We start from the raw sequence: 16111 nt of genomic DNA on the forward strand, positions 1-16111 counted from the left end.
TTCCTTTTCCAATAAATTATCGTTCTTCACTGAAAAACGTCAAGAGTTAAGTTTTTAAGGGAGTGGGGGGTGGGTGGGGCGGTAAATAAAACAATATAAACTGTCTGTAGGTTAGCACTTTCCAACAGCCAAAAAACACCATAGAGGTTTTAATACAATTGTATAATTCATCTTATTTTGCATAACAAATTCGTATTCACACCAACCTGAATGTGGGGCCATGGAGATGTGAGAGGGATAGTATTTTCCGGGCTGGAAATGAGCGGGGTGCTGCACGGTGCTGTGGCCGCCAGGAGTTATCCGAGAGGCGGCATGGTGAACCAACGCGCCCCGCTCTGTCAAGAGGTGGTGTGGAGGAGCGAAATCCCGGCTTTCCATTCTGTCGAGAAGAAATAAATCCCCCAATCCAGAGGAAAAGCCAGAAGCATCGAACGCTTCCCAGATGCAATAATCCCTTTTATGAACTTCGGATAGGTCGTCTTGCATTCAGTCGAGTTTTTGCCTTGCCGACCAAAAGGTATGTCCCGGTCATGTTCTACAATGAGAAAACACAAGACCACGTCAATGCACTGAAAACAATGGGACAAAAACTCTGAAATAATTATTTAGGCATGTAATTCTCACACGCATGCTGTGTAATGTTACCAACAAAACTACTACCTTGCATAACAAAAGTATACCTTTTAAGTGTTTTTAGATATCAGTAAAATATCAGACTTGGCTAGTTAAATAAAGGTTAAATAAAACAATAAACAATAATTATATATGTTTGACTAAATTAAACCAAAACAAATAGCCTACAGTAAAGTATAAGCTACAAGTCTGGTCGTTTGCCGAGACCCAAACCGCCTACTTTGGTCTCCATTGCAGACAAGAGACGGGTAGGCTACAAACTGAACAACAAAAGAAGTGGTCATCCTAAACTACGGGTTGTTTTATTGTTGGGGACCATAAAGCTATACTGCATCAGCGTATTCTGAAACCTAGATGTGAGTCAGTCTGTGTGTGTGGTGGTGGGGAGGGGGGGGGGGGGACGCTATATCTCACCCTCTCTGATAGAAGGAACCAGATAAAACCTGAAGCAAATGTTTGATCTTTCAGTCAGCCCATTAAAGACCAAATGTTCCCCTTCTCAAACTTCAAGCATCAAAATTGTTTCCTCGACCATAGCCTACTGCACATCATTAAAAGGAGCATACATTATACATATGTCGAGGTAAACAAAATACCATGAAGACTTAAATATCGACGTAGATATATGAAATGGATCAGCTACAGTATTTCGTTAGACTTGGGACAATTCTGACATGTCAATGAAGTTTGACTGGCTCATAAATTGACTGTCTGTACATTTGTTTTTCTTTACTGACATGCCAGTGAATGTGCTTGAGAAGAAGCATTGAAATCGCTTGTTTAAAGCAAATGTAACTGAATAGTTAAGTCAGCATTGCATCTCACCCTTTTACAATGGCAATCACTTATTATGCATGTAGACATGGGTGGGTGCAACCAAGTATAATAAGACTACTAACTAAATGACGTTTACCGCCAGGGAGACGTAAGAATAAATAAAGGAATAATAAGACTACTAACTAAATGACGTTTACCGCCAGGGAGAGACGTAAGAATAAATAAAGGAATAATAAGACTACTAACTAAATTACGTTTACCGCCAGGGAGAGACGTAAGAATAAATATAGGAATAATAAGACAACTAACTAAATGACGTTTACCGCCAGGGAGAGAGATGTAATAATAAATATAGAAATGGGAATCAACAAGCCCATGTGTGTCTTATAGCCCTAGTCATTCAGTTCAATGGAACACCCCATGGCGCTCAAATATGGATAGGTGGGTCTATGTTCACAAAACACACCTCATTGGGCAATGTATTAGGCCCCTTCCATAGCACGTCCATTCAGCGCACATAGAGGCTGATACGGTGATACGGTGATGAACCTCAATGATATCAATAAAATCTAAGATAAGAGAACAAAGAAAATATCAAATGGCGAGCTAAACCAACTGGTCCCCTTGCTGTTTCAAGGAGAAAAGTATACAGCGAACATTCTACTAGAACAGTAGGTCTTCTAGTCAAACTTTCAGGAATTCTATCCTGAGCAAAACAAGGTTCTCTCAAAACGACAAAACAGAGGCCTATAGGTTCACGCAGCATAGGCTGACGTGTGTGTGTGTGTGTCTGTGTGTGTGTGCGTGTGTACACGGTGCTCAGTGAGAGATTTGCACGTATTCAAATCCTTGAGCATGACAATGTGTATGGTAGAGAGAGTATTTGCATTCAAAATGTTGACAATCGTTTAAAAATGGTCTTGGTTATGAAGGGCCTAGTCGCCTCACACTGTGATCCAAAATATTATGTTTCATTCAATTACATAGAGCTATAATTACTAAATGCAATTAAAAAATGCCATTTCAATTCAAATAGTCACATAAAAAATGTATAAACATTCCTGGTGACGCAATTAACGTTTTTTTTTTTCTTTATAAATAAGTAGGCTAATGGGACTATATGGAAAACAATTATGTTATTTCATGTTGCAACAATCAAAGGTACATGACTTCTTCTCATTTGACACTGATACATTTTTACATTATTGGTCGTCAACAAACGTCTAAAATGTTTTCATTCTACGTTAACACGAAGCCACTCAAACTATGCAATTCGACCCAAACAACATTTACATTCAATGTAGGAGCCAAGGCCTACCGTCCTCCAAGAGCGTCACAGAGCTGACGAGAGCCCATCACATTAAAAATCACTTATTAAAATCTGATTAAAAAACAAGGTAGCCTGGGCCTATTTAAATCTGGGATCAACGTGGGAGTAGGCTACTCTAGGTTAGGAGACGCTGAGACTTCCTTTCCTTCCACTCCTCTGTGACAGACACTCTCTCTTTCACCCCCCCAATCGCTGCCCCAAAGGGTCAAACTATCAGGAGACAAAAAAAATCCCCCTTCGAAAACTACCAGTCGAATGGCAATAGGCTACATGAAAAGCCTGCATAAGCACTGAGGTGGAACAAGCACTAATTTCTACTCTCTTCCCAGTCCCCCGCATGAGATTGGAATACAAGTACGGCATTTTGGGCATAGAAAGCCCGAACATCTTCTGAAAAAGAATAGACTCTCGTAAGGACATAACTGCTATCATTGTCATGTGTTCTCTATACGGCTTTACGTTGGGCCCAAGAGCGTACTCAGTGCAATTCACTATTTTGCTGTAAAGCAAAGTCACAAGTCATAACTGGCATACTAAATCAAGATATTCAAATGCCAGTTAAGCGAGAGAGACACTCCAAGCACAGCGAAAACTGCCGGGTGGGACTCGTCAAGATCTCTTTACTGGCAAAGCCCCCTCGATAACAACTGTGAAAAACTGTAGTAGGCTAAGCCTATGTAATCAACTACTGATATTAAAACAACAAAACAAAAATATAATTAATCCATTATTTAGCACCAAATGGTGGTATCTGAACCGCGAAAAAGAATAGAACGGATACAACCAAATAACTGTAAACTATATTAAAATACAATAATTTGCTAACGTGGCATCTCATCTCATCATGAGAGAGTAATTGGAGATTATTGTTTAACGGTACAATAATAATTGTCTATACAACAACCAACGTTTAGGTTGTCAACAGCATGAGCAACTTGGCTCAAGTACAATTATTAAAATCGCTACATTGTCATGAATTGTTGTTGTATAATATAACACTATGCTCATTATTGTATTTGTTATTATACTATTTATAATTATAATTATTTTGTTAGCAATATTATTACTGTTATTACTCTCATTATTAATACTATAGGCTTACCGGACTACTACAAAACAATAAAATCTATGTGCAGTGTGAATTAAATTCATGCATATTCTTTACATATAATTGCTCCAGACCCTCTCAGTCTAAAATAACACACATTTTCTACTACAAAGACTCTTAAAAGCAGCACTTTGAAAGTATACATGTTTATTATCACACACATTCAAAATGGATACAATAAAGAAATTACTTACTGGTAAGTTATTCCTTGCATAACAATTAATGATTTAAAAAATAGTATGAAAACATACAAATGAAAAAAAGCGGCGTACAACAAAGAAAAACGTGGAAATAGTTACATCCTAGTCTGCAGATTGTATTGTGCAGTTGAGGTATAGAGATGCATCGTAGAAGTACAGGCTTCTAGTGAATCGAAGATCGCACATCCACACAGAAACTCTCCCACTGTATCCGCTAGTGCCACAACTACGCGCGAAGGAGGGACAGTAGGGGAACGCGCTCGACCATTGGTTTGGTAAACACAATGAGAAGCGTGCCCGTGAGACGCGCCCCGTGATAAACAGAGTCTCCGATTGGATGGTGCCGTAAACCAATGGCGAAGTTGCTGGATTCGCAAAACAAAACGGCGGGCGTTTGATTCAAGCCCTTTCCAGAGAACAGCATGCCCTGCACGCAAACGCAAGGAGACAGGCAGCACTGTGAGTGAAAAGCAGAAAATATACACTTTTTGATCACTAGGAAGTCAACAGAATATTTTGTGATCACATTAACGAGGCCTACACGTCAATCACCAAACTAGGTTAAAACAATAAAAAATGTTTGGATAACATTGGCAGTTTTATTTGTATTATTTTACAATAACATTTTTTTATAGCTTCACACTTATGCCTTACTTGTGTCACCAGAAATAGGCAAAAGGTTTTGATGATCAGTTTAATTTATTTATAACTTGCTTAATAACACATGTATTAAAAGGTCTTAAACCTGAGTATCATATTTATAAATTATGCCTACAAATATATGTTTGTAACATTTGGTAAATATAATAGAAAATAAGTAGATTAAAAGGTCATTAAAGAACAACAGAAATGCAGGAGCAATTCAAATAATAGACTAAATAACTCGGGATGTAAAAACTTTGGGGTCTGTTTATGTTTACTGTCATGACACACACACGCGAGCGCGCGGGCGCACACACACACACACACACACACACACACACACATCACACACACACACACACACACAGGGTTTGGGAAATCGAATCACAATGTAATTTGATAGCATTACTGTCCTCGGGGTTAGTTTTGCTCACGGTTCCCTAATTTAGTCAATTAAAAAAGGAAGGATATGGCCTTGTGTGTTTCCATGTTAAAAATCTATGAGCTATAGGCTAATATTCCCAGTCCATTCCCAGTTTGTTTTTAATGGAAGTAAAGGGTTAAAACTCGAGCGTTCGGTCTGTGTAAAGTGTCTGATTGGTTGGCATGTTGCCAGGGTGCTGTCAATCACAGAGTGTAAACAAGGTTCTGATTGGCTGCTGGCCAGTCCGCACTGGGCTGCCTGAAAAAAGCAATTACTGGCCCTGCGGTTTCAAGGCGGCCCCGGGTTGAACGATGAAAGGAGATAAGGAGAGGCTGTTTCAAGGCGCCCCCACGGCGAACCCCGTTGGCCCCAGCGCAAAAGGAGAGTCAAGAGTGACTAAATCAAAGGGAATACGTTAAAAAGGGGGAAATTACATGTTGTATTAAATGTAGAGGCTAGATTTGCGGATTAATGCGATGGAATAACAACGTTGCATAAAGAAAATGGAAGGTAAAACGGCTACAATGACAGGAAACAACTATTTAGCTCTTATTTGAAATGGGAATGCTGTTTTTCCAAGATACGGACCACAAAAACGATTAGTTTGCAAAAGAGATAAAGAGCGAGAGCGAGGTCGATTCGGATTCGGTGGTAGAAAACCTTGGACTCGTGTCATTTCATCGGTGTTTCTAAAACGTTAGCGTACGTTTTTATTGCCAGCTATTCAATAACCATGCTTAAGTAAGTGGATATTTCCGACTTTACGCAGTAAGTAGGATACGTTACAATCGCAAATTGGAGTATTACCATAACTGTTCAAGGATACCTCACATGGGTGTTGTTTTACTTGTTACCATGAATTGGGCTTAGCTACATACATTGCTTGCTACAAGAAAACAACAATATCTCAAGAAGGGCTGAAAATAAGGAGAGAATCATTTGTTTTAAATGTTCCATCTCTAAAGAATAGGCTAAATCCAATCTCGCATGATTCAGAATGGACCAGCATGGTCCCATTGCTTTAATGGTGGAGGATTTCATAATTAATTCACTAACTGAACAGAGCTAATAATAATAGCCTAATGATAATAATAATGAAAATGAATATAACATATTAGTTTATGACGCAATGCTACAACAATGCTGACATACAGCGCCTTCAGAAAATATTCACATCCCTTGACTTTTTCCAAATGATGTTGTGTTACAGCCTGAATGTAAAATGGATGAAATTGAGATTTGGTTGTCACTGGCCTACACACAATACCACATCATGTCAAAGTGGAGTTATGTTTTTCGAAATTTGCACAAATTAATAATAAATGAACAAATGAAATGTTTAACATGATTTTTCAATAACTACATAATCTCTGTACCCCACTGTAAGGTCCCTCAGTCTAGAAGTGAGTTTCAAACACAGAGACCAGGGAGGTTTCCAATGCCTCCAAAGAAGGGCACCTATTGGCAGATGGGTAAAAAATCAATTTAAAAAAACGTTGAATATCCCTCTGAGCATGGTGAAGTTATTAATATCACCTTGGATGGTGTATCAATACACACAGTCACTACAAATATACAGGCGTCCTTCCTAACTCAGTTGCCTGAGAAGAAGGAAACCACTCAGGGATTTCACCATGAGGCCAATTATGACTTTTAAACAGTTACGGAGTTTTATGGCTGTGATAGGAGAAAACTGAGGATGGATCAACAACATTGTAGTTACTCCACAATACTAACCCAATTAACAGAGTGAAAAGAAGGAAGTCCGTACCAAATACAAATATTCCAAAACATTTTTTCAAGGAAATAAAGTAATACCGCAAAAAGTGTGGCAAACCAATTAACATTTTGTCCTGAATATAAAGTATTTGGGAGAAATCCAATACAACACATTACTGAGTACCTCTCTCTATATTTTCAAGCATAGTGGTGGCTGTATCATGTTATGGGTTTTCTTGTAATCGTTAAGGACTGGGGACTTTTTCAGAATGAAAAATAAATGGAATGGAACTATGCACAGACAATATCCTAGAAGAGATTAAATCACCTTTCAGCATGACAATAACCTAAAACACAAGGCCAATTCTAAACTGGAGTCGCTTACCAAGAAGACAGTGAATGTTCCTGAGTGGCCGAGTTGCAGTTTTGACTTAAAATCTACTTTAAAATCAATAGCAAGATCTAAAAATGGTTGTCTACCAATGATCAAGAATCAATTTGACAGAGCTTGAATTATTTTGAAAAGAATAGGCCTAATGGGCAAATATTGCACAATCTGGGTGTGGAAAGCTCTTAGAGACTTTTCCGGAAAGACACAGCTGTAATTGTTGCCAAAGGTGATTCTTACTTATTGACTCAGGGGGTTGAATACTTATCTAATCAAGATGTTAGTGTTTTAGTTTTCATACATTTTTTACAAATGTTAGAATTTCTAATTGACTGCAAAACCACAATTTAGGAGAAAAAAAAATCCCAGACTACAAAAATGATCACTCTGCATCTCTGGGGTAGATCTAATGAGCAGTCAAACATCAGAGGAAACATTAGATATGCACTCTATATATCGGCATTATTCAATCAATCTCCTTTTGGTAGAACTACAACAAACACCAAAATCCCAACATCTGACCAGCGGCATCAAACATGATCCAACATCATCCCCCGTGGACAATGGCAATGACGTGAACTAATAAATATAATTAAAATCAAATAATGTAAAACGAGGAGCCTAGACTTGTACGTTTTAATTCAATAATCTAATCGCATCGCAATCTACATATGCACCACGCATTCCATGGGTCCTGACCCCATTGGCCTGTCGATGGGTTGGAGCCTCCACTTGTCCACACACACACAATCTGATCATCGATATTGTGAGCACCGACTTACTCCATTCCTCAAAATTGAGGATTCACTGTCCAGCCCCAAATGTGCCAAATATACATTTCAGTATTGTAATTTATGCATTAGTGCCCATTAGGCTGATACACGCAGACCTATAGCCTAAGTGTGAAATACTACATTAGTAAAATCACTCTAATGTAAGACAGGCAGTTTTCTATTCAACCTACATTTCACATGCTTTCATCGAGTTAGGTGGTGCATGCATACTCAGTGATAAACAGAATCGCCTTCCTCTAGATAAAAAATATATAATTTTCATTAATTTCGTTGTGATTTTTTTATATAGAAGAAATCACCTTCCAACCTCTCTCTCCCATTCCATTCTCCAGCACCGTTGTCTTTAAAACTAATGACATCGGGACAATAAAGAAGTATGTTCCTCGCCTGCACAAAAGGGGTCCCGCACTTAAAACAGAAATCTGCATTTAATTTATTTAGTGACAAGAAAAAGCCCTTTACTGCCTGATTTTTATTGGTTCTTTTTCACTTAAAAGGTGGGGGGTTGGGTGGGTGCTCGTCTGCTCGGTGTGTGTAGAAAGCATAACACACACACACGTTTCTCTTCTCTCTCGTCTGTGTGCCAGCGCGAGCTACACTATAAGGAGGGGACGCACGGATAATTAATGCGGATTGACTGATTACTCTTGAAACAGACCGGTCCTGCGCGATGGATTGTCATCGAGCAATAAAGCGTTCTTGACTGACACTTCCCCCCTTCCCTTCCCGTCCCCTCTGACTCCCAAACTACTAGAGCGGGGCGTTTTTTGCCAGCAAAGGCCCACTTCCAAAAAGCCAGGCTGGAGTTTTCATTTCCGCTGGAGAGACGAGCGTCTTTCTGTTTGACCTGTGTTTTCACCGTGACCATTCTAGAACCAAAGGACGTCCGCACAGCACAGTTCACTTGCCTCCGCGCTCGAGGCAATGTCTGTAGGCAAAGGGAGCCTGCTGCTTCTAGCGTGTGCGCAAGTGTGTGCGTAAAACGACTGGGTATTCTAAATAAATAATGGGGTGTCACGTATAGATGCAATGGTCCTAAGGTAAAGCTGAATTAACTTAGGAAGGGTATAGCTACATATTCCCAGTGCAATTCGCAGTCAACGGGAAACACTGACAGACAGGGCGAGGTAAATGAGGGCCAACTGAAGATCTCTACGGGAGGGCCTCTACAGCAGGCAACAATTCTATTCTTACGAAAATATTTCTGATGTCCACTAATGATGACGAATTCCAAACAGGGCTTTTCACCAGGGAAACGCCTTAATAAGTCGAAGGTATAGGCTGATCCCTCCGAGACATTGATGAAATTACTGACCGACTGAAATATGGCAAAATAAAATAGGTTTATTGAAATATCTCTGCGGTTATTACTAAAATAACATTTACTGAAAACACGTTCTTAAATGTAGGTGTAGTCTATGTCTGGGGCTCTAGGAGTAACATATAAACGGTAAGCCCTATATTTTGATGGCTGATTGGTCAACAAGGGTGTGTGGAGTCTGCCACTCAGCAACTCTTCAGTTTGTGTGTTTTTAGGCCTATACATCTATATCAATAAATTCAACTTTGGTATAACCACATGCACCCAGACAGAATGTGCAGGTCCTAAGATCCTGGTGAGGACACCGTCCCCAAAACACGACATGATGGACTAGAACTTCAGCCTAAAAGCAACGTGACCTTTTAAGCTCAGTGTGTGCATGAGAAGCTGCTATTTCTGGTCATCATGATAGATAGCTACTTCACAACAGGCCATCGCCGATATGTTATAAAACACTACAAGCTACAGCAGGTATGGCTGTAAACCAAATATCTCCAATGTTAGCAGCATTGAGCACATATTTGTATAAACATCGTTTTTTTTTAAAGACACAAGATATTTTTCTTCAACTTTATTTTAGGTCTATAATTTCAGAATGGCTGAATGCTTCTCTCACATCAACATATTTTGGTGACCACGCAAAATAGCCAAAGTCTACAAAATAGCCAAAGTCTACAATTATAACAGTGAGTGAATTATATTACAAATCGACAAAGTGAAATTAACCACAAAGGAGTATAAATAAATTGGTAATGTCAAGGACAACAGCCTAATTTTCCTCACAAACGTGCAGAATGCCAGCATGTTTCAGCTTTTGAACAGCTTGCCAAACAACAAGAAGGTTACAATGGGCTTGGGCAATACACTGGGACAGAATGCCATCCATTACCGAGGTCGCCATCATGTAGGCTAACATGTTCTCATTATCAGCATTTGAACATACATAAAGCAGCCTTCTAAGGCCTCAATATAGAGCCTATTACCTGGACGTTCCATCAAGTCCCCCAAAAGAGTTGCCAGCTTAGGCCTGACTCTACCTTAAGCCTTTGGACCGCAACACAGATAGTGGAAACGCAGTTTAGGCCTGAACAAAACTGTAGCACCGTCAGTAGATATGGACACAGAATGGGATTAAATATACAGGAGACATGCGTGTGGCTGACTAGTGACGAGAGTTCCAACCTGGAATGAAGACCTATACGTCCAAGTTAACGTGCATTCATCTGTACACCTCGGAGACTCGCAGCAAAGCTACCATTTTCGCTAATTAGGGTTCGAGCAGTTTTACTGGCATCATTCGACCAGGGGAAGCAAATTGGCGTTCCCTTCTCAACAGAGAACAAGCCGGGGAATGGCCATGGGGTCTATGAAAACTTGCTTCATATAAAATATGACCGAGTGAAAAGTATGACACCCCTGGCTTCACACCTACACACTCTCAACACACACAACATGATTGGACACGATTTGCTTAGGCCTGCGTTCAGAGATGTGAGATATGATATGCCCTGATTTTCGGTTGCAGGAGGAGGGAGAAGCGGCTAAAGAAGAGGCTCGTTCTTGTGTGGACAGGTGACTAAAGTGTAGGCCTATGTTGAACGTGAAGTCAATAGTCAAGGCCTTATAACATTGCGGTTTTTTGCTGTCTCTAGGTTCTCGATTGCAATTCAGGAATACACTGAATATTTCCCACCTAAACGTTCTATGTGCAATTGAAATAGTGCAAAATAATACAAGAAGTGCATGACTGGATAGGAAGTACGAGTTATTAGATTGTAAGTTAGTATTACTAAGCATACGTCTACATGTTACATAGACCAGAGCATCAACATTGGTTAGGCCTATCAGATAAACCTCGTTGAGCAGGAAGCCGCCAAGCTGCCAAGACCATCATTTGTCATTTTAAAACCGGGTCTGAGTCCCTGGTCCCGGGTTATCGATAGAAGCAAACCTGCACCTCATTAGTGGAAGTATATGCCCAGCTCCTATAAATGGCACATGCCTCCTTCATTACGACCTGTTTTATAGAAGAGGCTAAACGTTAAACTACGCAAAATAAAAAACTACAATAGCAACCTGAACATGCTAAAAGCTTTGGGTTGGCGCAAACTATTATTTAATCGATTTAAGGTGAAGGTATAAACCGGTGGAGCCTACTGGATCATGTGTGGTTCATTATAAAATTACATAATTTAGATAATGAAACATGTTAATCGTTGAAGCTTGCTGTTGGTTTATTTCAAAATGCAATCATTATTAAATGTCATAATGAATTAATTGGTAATAATTGGCGTAATTAATGTAGGCCCTAATCGAAGAAGTTATTGATTATGGATAATTTTATATTGAAATCATACTTTAAAATTTAAAATACGTTTTAGTTGTTCTGGAAGTGAAACTACAAAACATAGGCTACTATAAAACATAAGGCCTTATGCCACAAATGTATTGCTTGTTGTATTAGCTAATCAATAATTGTCAAATTACGTAGCCTACTCCAAATCCTCTGACAGAGAACATAAATAAAACAGTGACTGCACGAAACCTCAATGTGCTAAGACAAGAGAGTCACAAAATGGTCACAAAATGTCGACATGTTGTTGTTTACCATCTCTGGGTTAAATCTCTCCAAACTTCAGGAAATAAACAACAATAACAACTGAAAATTTCTTCAACCATTGATATTTTAAATAATAATGTGACGTTTGTTCCCTCAAGTGTGTGTGTTGTTCCCTCAAGTGTGTGTGTGTGTGTGAGTGTGTACGTTTCGGCTCGTGCGTGTGTGGTGGTGATTCAGGAATCAACGAAGTGTTCTTTTCGCACATGAAGCACTGTTAACAATCAGATACGCATCAACTTATCGCATTACCATATAACACTATTTTAAGTAGCCTACCCAATTGCACGAAGAAAGCGACAAAACTGTCTTCACATAGTTCGATGGTCAGGCATCACAATCTCTACAGGCCTCATCCTGTCCTTCCCCGAATAGGAGTGTGGGAGTGTGTGCGTGTGTGTGTGACCAATACCTTAATAATAAGCAATCCATATGAAATGTTTTATGGATTTTTAAAAAAGTCCCTTGTTTATAACCATACATTACATTAGAGCGATGTGCTACCCGACAAAACCATGCCGAATCAGTAAAGATTGTCATTATTCTACTTTTTAAATGTGGCCGACGTAAGAGGCTCACTCACAGTCATATCCAAACCTAAAAGTTGTCTACCCATGAACAACACAGGCAACATGATCGGTGTATGTAGTCCTACTTATAGTCTACTCTAAAGTCACCCTGAGTAATTTAGGTAGTCTACAACAAAGGTGGTCAGAATGTCAAATGTTTCAATGTGCAAATAGGCTACAGGAAAAATGGTGTTGTCTCGGAAAAGGGCAGTGCTACGCAGTCAAAATGAACCATAAAGGTTGTGCTATAAGAGGTGAATAAATAGCAACTCTAGAACAATTGACACAAGGTTATTACTACGAATGTTATATTTCAGCTGCTAGAGACTGTGGGAAAATAAATGCATGCTACAATCATTATTGCAGTCTTATAATCGTGCATATTTAAATCGGATACAAGGAGCAGTAATTTATTTGATAAATGGAAAACATACAAAATATTTCCGTATTGACTAAATAAATAAAGAAATGCCTTGTGATTTAAATTCATGTGTGTGTCCTTGCAGCGTTTGCAATCCATCTAAACAAGACGCAACTAGAAACGCAAAGCCTATGACAAAATAAAAACATCTAAACCAGTTTATAACACGCCAGTCTATTCAAGCCGTTATGTGAGAGTTGATCAACGTTTAAAAACGTCATCCGTGCAAAATACAGCAGTTTGTTTGTATTCTGTAATTCACAGTGACAATGATAAATAAAAATGTGGAAAGTAGAAAACACCTACCTATAAAAACGACAGTCGGTCCCGCACAAAACTGTAGCCCATTTATAACACACGGTATCGCTATTGATTTACGCAGAAGGGAGAATAAAACAAAAATATAGATGAGGTGTAAAACCTTACCCTCTTTAAAATGTAAATCTTCAAACAGTCTTAATCCCTGCAAGTGTAATCTAACTAGTCTATCTAATCAAATCAGTGATTTATTAAAGGTTATCCGCATTAATATACATAACGTTCGAATGCCTCTCCACTTCCTTTCCTGGTACTGTTCATTCCAAAGAAATAACTTCAGTAATCATCTTTTGGGGGGGTTCCGTTCGCTCGAACTCTGCACATAGTGTTTTAGAAACACCGGATCCTGTGCCTGTGAGCGCGCGAGACGGAATCCGTCCGAACAGTCTCCCTGAGACTGTATAATCGCACATTTATGGCTGGATGACGCGTCTCTCTTCCCACAATGGAGCTCGAGCGTTGACATTAAACAGAAAATTGATGGAAAGACGAACGTAACGCAATCCCCATCTCTCCCTCTCCTTGTCCAGGACAAAGCTTTCTTGCCGTTTTTAATTAGGGGTGGGGGCACATGCACACACCGACCGATAACATGTATGCCCCCCTCCCTCCCTCCCACACATAGCCTACCGAAAACACAAACACACACCTTCCCCGTGCCATTACTGTTTTGTTTGCATTTCTGATTGTAGTCGTGGACCGGATCTATGGAGTCTGAGACAGAGAGATTGAGAGCGAAGACGTCCCCATCTTGGAGAGATATAACGTTAGCTGGTTAACATCGAGTCCCATCGGAGCCTCCAGTCAGAATTTTCACATTTTCTTTCCTCTAAAAAAAGACCCTACATCTATCAAACTAGGCTACTGGCAGCAGAAAAACAAGTTTCGGCACACCCCCTCTCTCCCAGCTCGCGTCCTACCACAAGAATTTCACGGTTCTCAGACTTTCAGAAGCACACTGTTGTGCCATTTCAAAGATGACGAACGGACACAAACACACGGTCTGAGTTATAAGGAACCTCTAACTATTTAGCACACGCGTAAATGTCCATGGCGTTTACTTGCGCCCGTCGAAGACCTTTGATCAGGTTTAAACGGTTTCGACGAGCTTGTGCATAAAAGGTGCGATTTGGCGCGCTAAAGTAAAAAATACTGATTATCAACTGTTCGCCATGGAGAGAATACAACCCACATATTACCCATCTGGATTCACCACGCAAATAAATGTAAAAGCAAAGAGGACACAAACACACAGTCCTGAGCCGTTTACTAATAAGTTTACTTTTGCATAAAAAAGCAATTCAGTACTAAATAGAAAATAAAATATACAAAAAACTTTCAAAATGTGCGTCTCGAAAATAAATGAGAAACGTGTAGTCTAAAGTAGAACGTGAGACTTGATAGTCAGACTTTCTTTCCCTGTCCTTCCTCCAGCCTAAACTGCCCCCTACATAGGTCACCGCCCCAGGAATCATGACGTCACGAGGTTAACCTCTACACTACCGGTTGGAGGGAAAGAGCTTGCTCTGTCTCGGGACCATGTGTGTGTGTGTGTGTGAGAGAGAGAGAGAGAGATAAAGATAATATCTCTATATCTCTAATGTGGTGCCTGGCAATAAACTGAAGCTCATATGAAATAAATCTCAAAACATACATACAATAGGCTTAAATAATTTCAGGTAATCAATTACATCTAAACACACACACAAATACACACACACAAAGGAAAGCCCAGAAAATCTAAAAACACACATGCACACACACACCAAGGAAGGCCTGGAAAATTGTTAAAGATTCCAGCCACCCAAGCCATAGACTGTTCTTTCTGCTTCCTTACAGCAATCAGTACCGGTGCATCAAGACACCAACAGGCTCCTGAAAAGCTTCTATCCCTAAGCCATAAGACTGCTAAATAGCTAATACAATGGTTACACGGACTATCTGAGTTGGCCCTTGTATTTAATTTACATTTTTGCACTGTCTCTACGCACAGTCACAGGACTCAAACACTCACAAGCACTGACACTTCAACACATAACCTACACACACATTCATAATGACTCTACACACGCACACACACACACACGCACGCACACACACACACACACACACACATACACACACACACACACACACACACACACACATACAATCATAATTTACACTGCTGCTACTCTGTGTTATCATATAACCTGATGCCTAGTCACATTACCCATACACATATCTACCTCTATCTCTCCAGTATCCCTCCACATTGTAAATATGGTATCGGAACTGACCCTGGAACTGACCCTGTCTATAGCTTCTTACTTTCTTGTGTTCTTATTTCAAATGTTTATTTATTGAGGTGTTTTTGTTCTACCTTGTTATTTTTAGTGTAACATTGATATTGATTACTGCATTGTTGGGTTTTTAACTTGCAAGAAAGGCATTTCACTGTACTTGAAACACACACCAGGGTTTTGTCATGCTTTTGGAATACAAATGTTTGGTAGGATTTATGGGGAAGGGAAGTGGGATGGTCAGGTTGACCAGGGCCTCACTCAGGAAGTTGACCTCTAGCCCGCTCTAGCGACTAAACCCTGATGCACTTTGTGTTCTGTAATACAACATAAAAATAAACCCCTTATAAATAGTGTCCTATACCACACAGGCAATATTAGCATGCAATCCAATAACAATTACAAATGCAAACTAAATAAAGTAACAAAAATGTGTTCTCACAATAATAAACTATTTGCATTGACCCCACCCACCTTTGTTTTTACACTGCTGCTATCGCTGGTTATTATCTATCCATAGTCACTTTACCCCTACCTACATGTACAAATTACCTCGACTAACCTGTAC

General features: G+C 39.7%; 1 protein-coding gene across 4 annotated transcripts in view; it reads right to left on the minus strand.

Moving 5' to 3' along the window:
* Positions 1-14690, minus strand: part of LOC109869895 (BAH and coiled-coil domain-containing protein 1) — a 69636-nt gene extending 54946 nt beyond the window's left edge. For 2 of the 4 annotated variants that reach the window (XM_020460178.2, XM_020460180.2), the window contains exons 1-2: positions 4043-4811; positions 207-535 (exon numbers count right to left, since the gene is read on the minus strand). In XM_020460178.2, coding sequence (XP_020315767.2) covers positions 207-486 — 280 coding nt within the window. In that variant the 5' untranslated portion in view covers positions 487-535; positions 4043-4811. Of the gene's footprint in view, positions 1-206; positions 536-4042; positions 4814-13249 lie in introns of those variants that run through there. The other 2 variants (XM_020460179.2, XM_031804496.1) reach the window with 2 other exon arrangements.
* Between the last annotated feature and the right edge of the window lie 1421 nt (positions 14691-16111).

This window comes from Oncorhynchus kisutch, linkage group LG25 (genome assembly GCF_002021735.2).
Source record: "Oncorhynchus kisutch isolate 150728-3 linkage group LG25, Okis_V2, whole genome shotgun sequence".
Taxonomy (NCBI): domain Eukaryota; kingdom Metazoa; phylum Chordata; class Actinopteri; order Salmoniformes; family Salmonidae; genus Oncorhynchus; species Oncorhynchus kisutch.